Source organism: Tachysurus fulvidraco, chromosome 14 (genome assembly GCF_022655615.1).
Source record: "Tachysurus fulvidraco isolate hzauxx_2018 chromosome 14, HZAU_PFXX_2.0, whole genome shotgun sequence".
Taxonomy (NCBI): Eukaryota; Metazoa; Chordata; class Actinopteri; order Siluriformes; family Bagridae; genus Tachysurus; species Tachysurus fulvidraco.
Window position 1 is genome coordinate 15097954 of NC_062531.1, and position 12892 is coordinate 15110845.

A 12892-nucleotide genomic window follows, 5' to 3' on the forward strand; every position below is an offset into this window, starting at 1 on the left:
GAACTGCCCCATGGGTATTCTGGTCACTACACGTGACGTCACGTGTAGCCCCGCCCCCACAACAAGCGAAATCAAAAATTTGCACAACATGGACATGTGACATATCACATCACATGCTCATGTCCGTTCACCTCCAAAAGTATTAGCACCCTAGCGGTCCAGTAGCTTTCACAATCTTTCTGTCCACTCGTCTCCAAAATGCACCGGCCTTTGCAAATACTTGCACTGTCAAAGCCAACATCAAAGTTTGTCGCGATGAACTTTACAAATCTAGTTATTATTATTATTATTATTCTTAGACAAAAATTTATTTAAAAAAATGCGGCCCAGGGCGTTCGAGCCACATGCACCAAATTCGGATATGTCGTAGACCCTGGTCTGAAGTTTGTTGCTTCTATTTTTCTAAGCGATCGGAATTCCGGCATTCCCGGTACGGAAGCTCAAAGTGGCCTTTTTTCCCATAGACTTCCATTATAAATTTTTGAGGTTTGTAACTCGGCAAGTTTTCGAGCGATTTACACCGAACTCAGACAGGTTCTTTAGGACCTCACTCCGGACGAAGTTTTTATTTCGGAGTTCCGACGGAATTTTCGGTTTTCCCGCAGTCGACGATCGAACATCCCATAGACTTGAATAGGGAATCCCGAAAAGTCCTCTAAGCTCTCACACACACAATACATCCAACATTAAGAATTGCATGTACTGTTCTATGCAGTATAATAAGTAGAATCCCATAATGACTGCAGTATTGACATGAAATGTCCAAACCCTCAGTAGCCACTTTTTGCCAAAAGTATTGGCACCCCATCGAGTATTCTGGTGACGTCACTCGACACCACATGACGTCACGTGTAGCCCCGCCCCCAAAACAAGCAAAATCAAAAATTTACACAACATGGACATGTGACATATCAAAACACTCAGCCCAATGAGGGGAACTGCCCCATGGGTATTCTGGTCACATCACGTGACGTCACGTGTAGCCCCGCCCCCAAAACAAGCGAAATCAAAAACATGCACAACATGGACATGTGACATATCAAAACACTCAGCACAATGAGGGAAACTGCCCCACGGGTATTCTGGTCACGTCATGTGACTTCACGTATAGCCCCGCCCCCAAAACCAGCGAAATCAAAAATTTGCACAACATGGACATGTGACATATCAAAACACTCAGCACATTGAGGGGAACCTCCCCACGGGTATTCTGGTCACGTGACATGACGTCACGTGTAGCCACGCCCCCAAAACAAGCAAAATCAAAAATTTGCACAACATGGATATGTGACATATCAAAACACTCAGCACAATGTGGGGAACTGCCCCACGGGTATTGTGGTCACATCATGTAGGGCAGCTCATGTGGGGTCACATCGTGTGGGGCAGTCACGTGACATCACGTGAAAATTAAATATTTGCACAACATAGACATGTGACATATCAAAACACTCAGCAAAATGAGAGGAGCTGCCTCCCGTGTATTCGGATCATGTCACATGCTCATGTCCACTTGCCTCCACAAGTATTGGCACCCTAGCGGTCCAGTAGCTTTCACAATTTTTCTGTCCACTTGCCTCCAAAAGTAACACTGACCCTTATGTCCACTAGCCTCCAAAAAGCACCGGTCTTTACGAGTACTTGCACTGTCAAAGCCAACATCAAAGTATGTGGATATTTAAAATGGATATTTGGAGTAGGTGGATATTTGTGGTTGGTTTTTAATGAGTGAACTTACACTCACAGAGATTTGAGAGCTGTTTTTGCATCGTCTCCTTCTTGCTAATTATATAACTTAAAATATGTTTATGGAAAATTTGCATGTGGTGAACTACATTCCCCTTCTAAATGACTGAAACAGCAAGGCTGGTTCTTTGTTTTACACTGAAAACATTTGGATTTGAGAGGAAAAGATGAACATGAGATGATACATCAGCTTTCAACTCCTGAGATTTACAACTAGATGTGTTCAACAACCTGGACCATTACACATTTTACTAATCAAAACCTTCCAAATGATAACAAATATTGGTGATTGACTGACGGTAGTTTGTTTTTGCTCTATTAGATTTACTGTTTAAACAGTTAATAGTCCTGAATCTCTACTGTTGGTTTGAGCCCTGGATTTTGCCTGTGAAGTGTTCATTTTTTTGTAAAAAAGAATAAACCTTCCCGAAGACTAGAGAGCTGACAGTAGGAGAAAAGAAAACCATTATTTAGCTGTGAACATCGGGACAAGAATTGGCTATAGCCAGTACAACAATTTGGAATTGCTTAAAAATAATGAAAACACGAGTCTACTGACATCTGACAAACCACAGTTGATAAAAGAAACATTGTGAGAGCTGTGAATGTAAAGGCAAAACCAACAGTGACCTCACCAACAACCTCCATAGGGCAGGGGTGAAAGTATCAAAATCCAAATTGTTATACCTGCAATTGTTTAACCACTAGATGCAAACCAGGAGTAAGATTACGAATAATAAAGCCAGAGTGAAATTAGCAATGCAGTACAGAAATATTTCTTGGTTCTTGTGAATCCAAGATTATCCTCTATCACACTGTGGAGAAAGATGGGATTTGTCAAGAATATTGGATCATGTGTTGGTCATGGCTTGCCTTGCTGAAGTTACTGCAGTTTATGTCAACCCAAATATTAAGTTTTATTAAATTTACTTTGACTGTCTGCTCCTATACATTTGCTCACCTAATTGGGTGATCTGCCACAAACAGACCTAGATTTAAAATAATAGGAAACATAAGCTGAAAATTATATTATATTATATTATATTATATTATATTATATTATATTATATTATATTATATTATATTATGTGGTTCTAAAGGTTCTAATATACAGCAGGTGTAATTAAATGTAATTGAGCATAATTCATTTACTCATGTCATTCTCTGTTTATTTCCTAATTCTTTGTCTTTTTCATCCGCTAAAATTCTCTCTTTGTTGCCCTCTACAGGAACTGTGGTAATGTGTTTTGTGCCAGCTGCTATGATCAGAACATTCCTGTGCCAAGTAAGCAATTGTTTGAGCCAAGCCGTGTGTGTAAGGCATGTTACAACAGCCTGCAGTCCTCTCCTCCTCCTCTGGATCTAGAGTTTGACAAATCCATCACGGCCAGCTCCAACTAAGTACTTCCCAGCACATTGCCTCGACATGTACAGCAGCTTAGTATAAAACAGTAGTTTCTGAACACTTGTTGTTTTGGTGTAGCAGGAAGAAACTGTAATTTCCTTACCTTTTTTTGTGTGCATCTTCTGCATCGGAAGAGGAAATAGATCTGTTTATGGAGTGAAAAGTGTCTGGAAGCAATGTCTCTACGGATTTTTCTAAGAATATTTAAAGCACTTTGGGTGGCACATTCATGTGCCTGACTGCTGGCTTGGATAGCTGACACACACACAGAGGTTTAGTGAACTGCTAGACATCTCCGAAGTCAGGGATTCACTCTGGTTCTGCTGAAATGGTGATTTGTTTTGTGTTCCCTTTCCCTTGGGTATAGAAAGTAAATCCTGTGAGGCTTCACATAGGGATGTCTTGGGGTGGTCAGTTAAACTGGAAAATGAAGATGTTTTATTTGTGTCTTCATCTTACAAAGACATGATTTTCAGTGCTGAGAGAGTTTGCTGCTTTTTGAGTGAAACAAGGTTTGGTTATATTATACCTAGCTTTGCTGTACCTGTTCATTTATTGCTGCTCTTTATAAATTAAATGTTCTTAACTACCAGACACCTCTATAGATGCTTTTTGGTGAGGTCTTTGACCAAATATTTTAAACCACATGTAACATGCATGTACATCTGTTATGGACATGTCTTAACATTTAAATACTTGTGATAAAGTGGTAATACCGTTTTCTTAATTCTGGCAGCATACTTGTTTGCCACTTGTTCACTAATAGCTATTTGTGACACAATGCATAACAAATCAAATGATATATATGAAATATAAAGCATTTAAGGAAAAATAAATTATTTAGAATTTCTTAATAATGGCTCACATAATAATGGTTTATATTCTTGCACAATGATAACTATGTGAAATAAACTCTCAAAGTTACATGACAATAAATTTAATCATGAAACACCAGCCCCTTATTTTCAGCTCTTTTTTATTCAGCACTTTATTGATTTTTGTATGACAATCAGGATTTACACTGTGTAACTCATCATTCATGTTTAAAAAAAAAAGAAATGAAAACATCAATATGTATAAATATATAGCAATCCATATTTAGTGGATTCATGGGACGCAAACTGAGACGTAAAGTATGCATGCGAATGATGTGAACACACTGTTATCTGCTATATATATTTTTAAAAGAGCTTTAGTGTAGCTGTGCTGGTTAGCTCACACAATAAGGAAGCAGTAATATTTCTTATACAAACCCTGAGGGCTACTGGACGTTATTTCACCATACACCATACAGGACACCATTACTTTAAGCAGAAAAAAAAATTCCAAAACAGCCCAGTAGACATCTTGTAGACAGCAGTGTTAATAAAAGGAAATACTGTTATACTGTTTAAACAAAAATTGCTATACAATTACTGCAACAGCACAAGGACACTTATAGCAAGAAGCTCTTATTCCAAATATAATATATGTATTAGGCATGCACTGATATCAGTTTTTTTTTCTTTTCACATTGCTGAAACTTTTAGTATCATATACACTTCTTTGCTATTATTATGGCTTTAATGTTGAGGACTTTAGTATGAAATAATTTTTTACCTTTATCTGTCTAATTGGCAGCATTTTTTCATTTAAATAAAACAAAAAAAAAAACTTTCCATTTAAAGACTTAAACCAGACTCAAGCTTTTTTGTACATAGCCCTACAGTGTTCAGGACTCAGACACAGTCTCAGTTTATGTCACCTTTTGGAGTCGCTGCTTGCATTTTGTACATAATGTACATTGTATTTAACCATCACATGACCACAATCATACACTCTCTCTGTCGAGCTACACATGCCAGTCCCAATCTCCTGATGTTATGAGTTACTAGTCTGAGCGGCTCTTTTTCCGGACCTACTTCATCAATCCTGACAACCTACCCCTGCATGGTCAGCCAGTGACTCATGGGATTGCTGTAGATAGGGCCTCCCAGAAACTGTCATACCTTCTTTAAACCACTGTTGACTCAGTCAGCTTTATGTTTGGTTTTTCATTAGAAAGAAACTAGTGTTGGTTCTGTGGTGAGAACTGAGAAAAACTGAGAAAAAACTGAGAATCTTCGCTGACCCATTAGTGCACTCAACTACAAACTGTTGTAGGAAGAACATTATTTACATTTACATTATTTACTATCCAGTATCACCAAAATGAGGATGGGTTCCTGCTGAGTCTCTTCTGAGTTCATCTCAAGGTTTTTTCTCATATCATCTCAGAGCATTTTTCCTTGCCACCGTTGCCTCCGGCTTACTCATTAGGGATAGACATACGAATTAACATGTGAATTGTTAAAAGTAAAAATTGATAAATAAATTTAATTTAATTAAATAGTTAATTCACCAAGATTTACCATTAAAATTAACGCTGCCTCTCAAATGTTTTAATCCAATGTTAACATTTTACTAACAAACATAATACTGGAGTTTAGTGAGGAATCAGCCATTTCTATCTGAGTGTAAAAATCTGCCTGGTCATCCAGTCTTAGCCCATTCAAACTCATGTATGATCATGTATGAAATACTGTATAAAAATACAGTATGGTATTTTTGTTATTGATTTTTTTAAACATTTCTATTTATTAGATGATTAAAATAGAGCATGGGGAATAGATGTAACAAAAGTAAACTTTCCTGTGAAAGTTTTGCTGTGGTTAAGGAACATTCACATTAGCATAAAGTTTGTTTTTTTGTTTACAAGTTTAAACATAAGAAAATGTAAAATAGAATGAGAAACAAAATAGAAATGCACTGTTCCGAATACTGTTGAGAGTGGGGGTTATTTTACATTTTCTTTAAATTAAACAACTGTTGCCAGTCAGTTAAAATGTGTTTTTGTTAGTAGCTAGATTGTACAGAGCTCAGGATGAGCTGCTTGGATGAAAATATCCAATTGATGTGAAAAATACCGGTATAGTTTCCAGAAAACTGTTGTGGTATATTACCTCTGAAATTGTGCTTTCTATACTTTTGTTTTGTTTACTTGTTTTCTTTGTTTGTTTTTCTTTTTTATCCGTATATGTCATGGGTACTGCTCTGGCAGTTTATGACAACATAGGCATGGCAACTTGAAGACTAGTTAGGCTGGCTATCAATCTAAGATGCATGACTAACTCAGCATTAATACTGTGTTTGTAATGGGATTATCACAGTGGTTAGAGCCAAACATATCCTTGTCTAGCTAGAGGAGAGTGCTTAGCATGTCTATGCACTAACATGAGGACAGTAAGAGAACTGCTTCTACATGATTTTATGAGCCTCACATTTTATAATCCTCTCAATAGTCTATTTAGCAAGCTCTGTAAAGAAGACAGGCTTGTAAGACCTTTTTGGTCTAGCAGTTGGGATAGTGCCAAGCAAACATGACAGCATGCATTTGTTAAAACAGACATCAGTCATTCCAGTCAAGAAAGAACTCTGTCATCTGATCAGTTTCAGTACACTTTAGGCTGGACTTTCTGCACTGCTTTTTGCAGTAAAACAAACTGTGATATTTCAATCTCAATTGTAGTCATAATTCTTACAAGCAGAAAAGGTGTACAGTATATGTCTTTTCCAATGCAAGGATGAAAAGATCATTTCTGTCTGTCAACTCCCCAATTTTAAAGCAGTCAGAGCAAGATCATGGTCAAAACTATTGTTCTTGAAGGATTCCTTAAGTGTGAGGCTACACATTTGTACCCTTTATAGGTCTGTGATAAGTAAAGTAAAAACCAAAAAAAAAACAGTTATCAGCACATGCCTAAGTTTTGACTGTCAGCTCTTACAAAATTGAGAACAAAAGATAATATCAGAAAAGCAGCCAGCCTGATGCTTGATATCCACAAAAGCAGCTATGTAAAAGTGAAAACTTGTGTTTTCTGTAAGAAATTTTGTCTTAAATTTATACAAACCTTTTTTATCTTTAAAAAATATACATGGCTTTGTCATCCAACTCTCAGACTTTAACTATAAACCTTTCTCATACCTTTCTTTAACTATAAAAGCTGGCCACACATATTTACAGTTAGCATGTGCTATGTTTTTATGTTCATATATATATATATATATATATATATATATATATATATATATATATATATATATATGTGTGTGTGTGTGTGTGTGTGTGTGTGTGTGTGTGTGTGTGTGTGTGTGTGTGTATACTGTGTATACACTGTGTATACTGTGTGTATAATGTGTATACTGTGTATAATGTGTGTATATATATATACTGTATATATGTAAAGGTTTTTGTGTATCTTAATAATCACTTAAAATATTTCACCAATCAGTTCCCTTCTTCATAAAGTCTATGTAAATATGTATAATATATGAGCAAAATATGTAAATTTTGACAACAACTAAATCCAAAAAAATATAAATAAGATGTGGTTCTGCTCACAGCAGCCAATGCCAAGATGGAATAGTTGTATTACAAGAGATGCCTGTAAAACGGCATGTCCATCCATGCTGGGACTGGACGATGGCTCTTACACTTCAGCTGTCCAGGGAGCTCGGTCACACTGAAGACTGGTCCCACACCTACACCAGCACCAGGACAGAGAGGTCACAGAGTTCAGCAGGCTCTGTCACTAGTTACTCATAGAGGGAACAAAACTCACCAAAGTCAGTTTGAATTAAAGATATCTTTATATTTACTTCTTCTTAGGTTGTTTTTGTTCACAACTGAATGTCATTAATAATTACAGATACATGTCTTGTTTGTGTAGGGATGCTTCCTAATACACAGTATCAAAGCGGTGGCATGTATCCTTGTACAGCTTTTAAAACCCTGATCCTGGCATCCTAGAAGGACACACAGTTAACGTGGCAGTGTCGCATGCGTACCTTGTTAACTGGTGTGAGTTGAGTGCGGACTGAGCTTGTGTGCAGACGTGTGCGCTCACGCTCTCTCTCTCGCTCATCCAGTGGCCGTCCTGGTGATCTCTCTCTGCGTGCATCAATCACAGCACGCCCTGGTGACTTCTCACGGTCCAGTGGCCGAGCTGGGGACTTGTCTCTGCGGAATTCAGTGCGGCCCTCACGGTATCGGTGTGGTGTACTAGGGTCCCGGTGCACAACACTGTCCTGAGCTTGAGGACTTGAGGCAAGCCGCTTTGAAATGTGCTCATTATAAGTGGGCGGGCCACGCTTGCTTGGGCTGCTGCAGAGGTCAAAGCTGTCAAACAAATATAGGTAAAATCAAGCTAATATACAACTTTTACTAACATTTATTCAAGAATATATGTGTGAATCTAATATTTTTGACAGCATTTATTTTACTAATGTAATTAATATAATACCTCCTGTTAGAACCTGTCCGCTGCAATTCTCCTGACTCTCGTACTACATGGCCCTTGCAGCAGATCACTCTCAGTTTGTTCTGGTAAGATGAGGCCAAGTAAATGGCACCTGATGAGATGGCCGGGCCTAGGTAGCGTGGGTTAGGGACATCCAAGTGAACAAGTGCAGGAGGCCTGAACAAAGTTTACAAAAAACACAGTTATAAATGCTGAAATCCACAATTCATCCTCAATAAACAGTTGTCCAAGTTGCCAAATAACCACCACAAATATATAATTTTGAAAATCAAAATTAAATCATATTACTTTTTATGCAATCAAACAACATAATTCACTATTTGGCTTAATTGTTTATTTGTTTTTTTGTCTTATTTTTATTCTTATCATTCTTCTTATTATTATTGATACATAATTGTAGCATTTTTAACATGTTAAACATCTTTTTTTTTTGCATTACATGTTTTACTTACATTAATTACAGTGTATTACTACTGAAATTCATGGTTGGTTATTTTTATTAATGCACTGAATTATTCTAGTTTATTGTACCTTAATGGATCAGCCATGATACAGTATCTAGTATAGTAAACAGGGTTAAATGCCTTGATCTCGTGCATGAATTGGCAGTGTTGGGTGTGAATCTTCTAAACTTCCAACCTTCTAATCAGGAGCCCAGATACTTTAACCACCACTTTCCCTTGCCTATTTACTAATAGTCTCATTTAATTTTCTTGCATTGACATAACTTTTATAAAATTTACTTGATGACATGATAAAAATATGCAAATATACAAATTAAATATAAGCTGGCTGAGATTTGTTTGTCTATTCATGAAGTAAGAAAAGACACAAATTCTATCAACATATCCACACATGAACTCTTAACTCACCCTCGACTGCACCTTATGTCAAGTAAATTGTAATTTACTTATAGATAGATAAAAGATAAATAGAAATATCATACCTTGCTTTCAAGTAGTTTCCTAAGTACTACCCTTTTATCATAATAGCCTTAACTTTAACTCCTACAACTACTAGATGTCTACGTGGTGTTATTTTGACACGCACCCCAGAGCAGCATGACCCTGAAGCTCAATAACATCCAGCGAGTTGAAGTAAGTCACAAACAGGTATGGCTCTCTAAAGGCTGGGAACAGAGAGGATTAAGGCAGTACGATACTAATACACTTATACTTAATTGCTGATTTATGAAAAGCAAAAATTTATGTAATGGTCAGGCACATGCTCTCTTTAAATATGAACACAATTTTTTCAAGACATGTACCAAATGTTAGAGGAAGACGACTCCATTTGAGCTCATCTGTGCGACTTCTGCGGCCATAGGCATCCACAAACACTCCAAATTCTGCCAGTGCAAACATTGCAAGTATTTAAGGCTATATCAAATTTCAGATTTGTAAAAAAATATATAGTCAGTATACTAGCTACAATCTATATGTTTTATTATGGACAGTCATGCCCAAGCATGGTCCTTTTTTTAATATTGGAAAATGTACATAGATAATAATCAATACAGTGATAGAATAATATCAATCTCAATCTGAATTTCAGTCTGACCATGGAAACAGAGCAGGTATTCCTCTTTCTGAGCTGCACTCGACACCTGCATGATGGCGATGGGGAAGCTGTAGGAGGATGCAGTAAACATAGCTGAAGCCAATGACACATCATTCTTGTCCAGAAACTCTGTGAAAAAGCACAAAATGCCTGACTAGTTTAACAATATGCAAGTATAACAAAATCCATAATAAAAATACCAAATCCTTACACAAGACTTACCAAATGGTTTCTCTGCAGTATAGTTGGTAATGTCTAGTGTTAAATATGTTCAGTTGTATTCGTATAAAAAAGAGCAGTATGACAACTCTTATATCTAAACCAATTCCAGTAGTGGAAGGAATAGATATTACTGAAATCGTACATACCCTCCAGCACATATTGCTTCATTTCAATCTCGTAGAACTTGTTGGTGCCAATGACGATGCTGTAGTTGGTGAAGTAAATACAGCTACAGGGTTCTAAAGTCTCAATCTCCTGAGAGAAAGAGAGAGAGACCACAAGGATGCTTAAGGAGCAAGAGTGCACCTGTCTGTTTATAAACCCATCCCTATGGAAGGTCATTACAGCCAACCTATTAACCAAGAAATCCTCAGACATAAATGTTTCATAATAATTTTTTATATGATTAAATAATTGTATTCTTCACAGGACATAGCTTTTTAATTTAAATTACAGGTTATAATTTGTCTTGTGTCTTTTATTGGATATAATGAGTCAGACTTAATTATGTTTGTGTTAAAGCTAGGTCTTCTTCTCACCTTGCGAATGCAAAATTTGCTCAGATTGTCGTTGTAGCGCAAAATTGTGACTTTACTGGGCATTGCTGCACAAATGCAGGAACCATTTTCAATCTAAAGAGAGAATGAGTAAAATTACACAAAAGCTATTATAAAGCATGAAAGCAGTAGACCCAAAATAGATTCTACAGTACAGAATCTATTTACGTGCATTAGAGAGATAGCAGTCATACCCTCCCTGCAGCAAAAAGATGACAACCCTTGACAGTCTCAAAAATGTATGGAACAATTTCAGGCAAGGTTGGGAGGTGGGACTGAGAGAGTGACTGTTTCACCTTCTTGATCTCCACCAGGCAAAGTGCCCTCTCATCACCTGCAAAAGAAAGCTATACCTCAAAATAGTGTTCAGTACAAGTTATCATACTCTATATAGACACGGTATAGTCAAGGTATATTAAATAAATCATAGACACTTACACACATGTATAAAAATCATGGTAACACATGTTAAGTGTTGACTAACATTACAGTATGTGATTACTAATATAAAGTAATCATTAACTGTTGCATCAATTAACAAAAACAACAATGTTGGTAGGGGTATCTATGTAATTTCTAAAAATAAATATTTTTGCAGACTGTATGAATCTAACAAGTATATTCACTTCTGTCAGAAAACAAAGTGTTCATTGTGTTACTGTGTTTTTAAATGTCTTTCAATTCTGAGTAAAAAATTATTCCATGAATGATAATTAAAATAAAGTATTTATTCAACTAACAAATCAAATACAAAATTTAAAACCATATAATATAAAAATAAAATATTTTAATTTTAATTTTTTGGAATCATTTTAAAAATGTAGTGACTATATGTGACTATATGTCTCTATATAACACTATATTTCTGTACAAACATAAGAAGTATGCTTCATAAAACTCCACAAAGCTCATGAAGATTTAATTAACATTACATATTGTAAAACAAAATTGTACTTTCTTTGTGTTTAGGATCATTCTCTATTGTTATTAAAAAAACATTTGGGGGAAATCATAAGACCATTATAATAAAATGCTACATGAAGGGCCCAGGTTGAATTGCAGAAGAGTAGCATTGTGAGTCTGTCACAGTTTTATAATAAATAACTCTGAAATGTAACAAATTAAATACAATTAAATCTCCTAAAATTATTATTAGATGGCTTTTGATTATATAGCTTGCCAAGAAGGTCCATAGGATAACTAGTTTGGGAGTTAAAATAATTCCCTAAGGCACAGTGGAAGGGTTAACATTAAAAAAGCTTCTGGTGTGGAACATGTCTATTCCTGGTTTAAATCTAAATATAAAAATAGATCTTTAATTTTTTGAGCATTTACAGATACAGATACAGAGACAGATAATGGCATCAGTTTCACCCCCAGTGTTGGTAGAAGTCGCAAACACATGTCTGCCACTAGATTTAAGATTTATACGTCATACTAAGGCTTAATCCAGTGCTACTTAGGGTTCATATTTATTGTAGCATCTGGTACAGGTCATTTTAGATTTCATGTCCCAGGCACCCTAAATTTCAACATCTACTCCTCAATTAACCGATGAGCAACCCAGTTTTACACACACACCTGGCTCCAGAATGACTGGAGCCTACACAAAGACCAGATAACCCCATGCGGCTTCTCTGGGGCCCTCAATCAGAACACACACACACACACACACACACACACACACACACACACACACACACACACACACACACACACACACACACACACACACACACACACACACACACACACACACACACACACACACACAATGAGACATTCCTTTTACTAATAAAACCCGAAGATAAGGTACTCTAAGGTTCTCATTCTTATAACCCTTTTTGTAATGTGTTCTTCTTTTAAGGCTTGCCTGACTTAAAATTATTTGCTCCTTAATTTCCTGACAAGGGTGTATTTTATTCATGTGTCAGAAACAACATTGTATTTAACATCAGTTATACTCCAGTTACTGATCATGGCATGTTAATGTATACCTGTTCTAATGCTGTATGCCCCTTTAAGGTCCGATGTCAGAATGTATACGAAGCTATCGTTTTCTT

At 36.5% G+C, this 12892-nt stretch overlaps 2 protein-coding genes across 13 annotated transcripts in view; one reads left to right on the top strand and one right to left on the bottom strand.

Annotated features, from left to right (window-relative positions):
- Positions 1-4105, top strand: part of mtmr3 (myotubularin related protein 3) — a 39266-nt gene extending 35161 nt beyond the window's left edge. The window contains 1 exon segment of the mRNA XM_047799955.1: positions 2976-4105. Coding sequence (XP_047655911.1) covers positions 2976-3147 — 172 coding nt within the window. The 3' untranslated portion in view covers positions 3148-4105.
- Positions 4106-7300: 3195 nt separating this feature from the next.
- Positions 7301-12892, bottom strand: part of LOC113656231 (citron Rho-interacting kinase) — a 46700-nt gene continuing 41108 nt past the window's right edge. For 11 of the 12 annotated variants that reach the window (XM_047799852.1, XM_047799853.1, XM_047799848.1 and 8 more), the window contains 8 exons: positions 11024-11163; positions 10812-10904; positions 10419-10527; positions 10051-10179; positions 9758-9838; positions 9541-9619; positions 8473-8646; positions 7961-8348 (listed from right to left, as the gene is read on the bottom strand). In XM_047799852.1, the coding sequence (XP_047655808.1) occupies positions 7976-8348; positions 8473-8646; positions 9541-9619; positions 9758-9838; positions 10051-10179; positions 10419-10527; positions 10812-10904; positions 11024-11163 (1178 nt within the window). In that variant the 3' untranslated portion in view covers positions 7961-7975. Of the gene's footprint in view, positions 7712-7960; positions 8349-8472; positions 8647-9540; positions 9620-9757; positions 9839-10050; positions 10180-10418; positions 10528-10811; positions 10905-11023; positions 11164-12892 lie in introns of those variants that run through there. The other variant, XM_027167381.2, reaches the window with a different exon arrangement.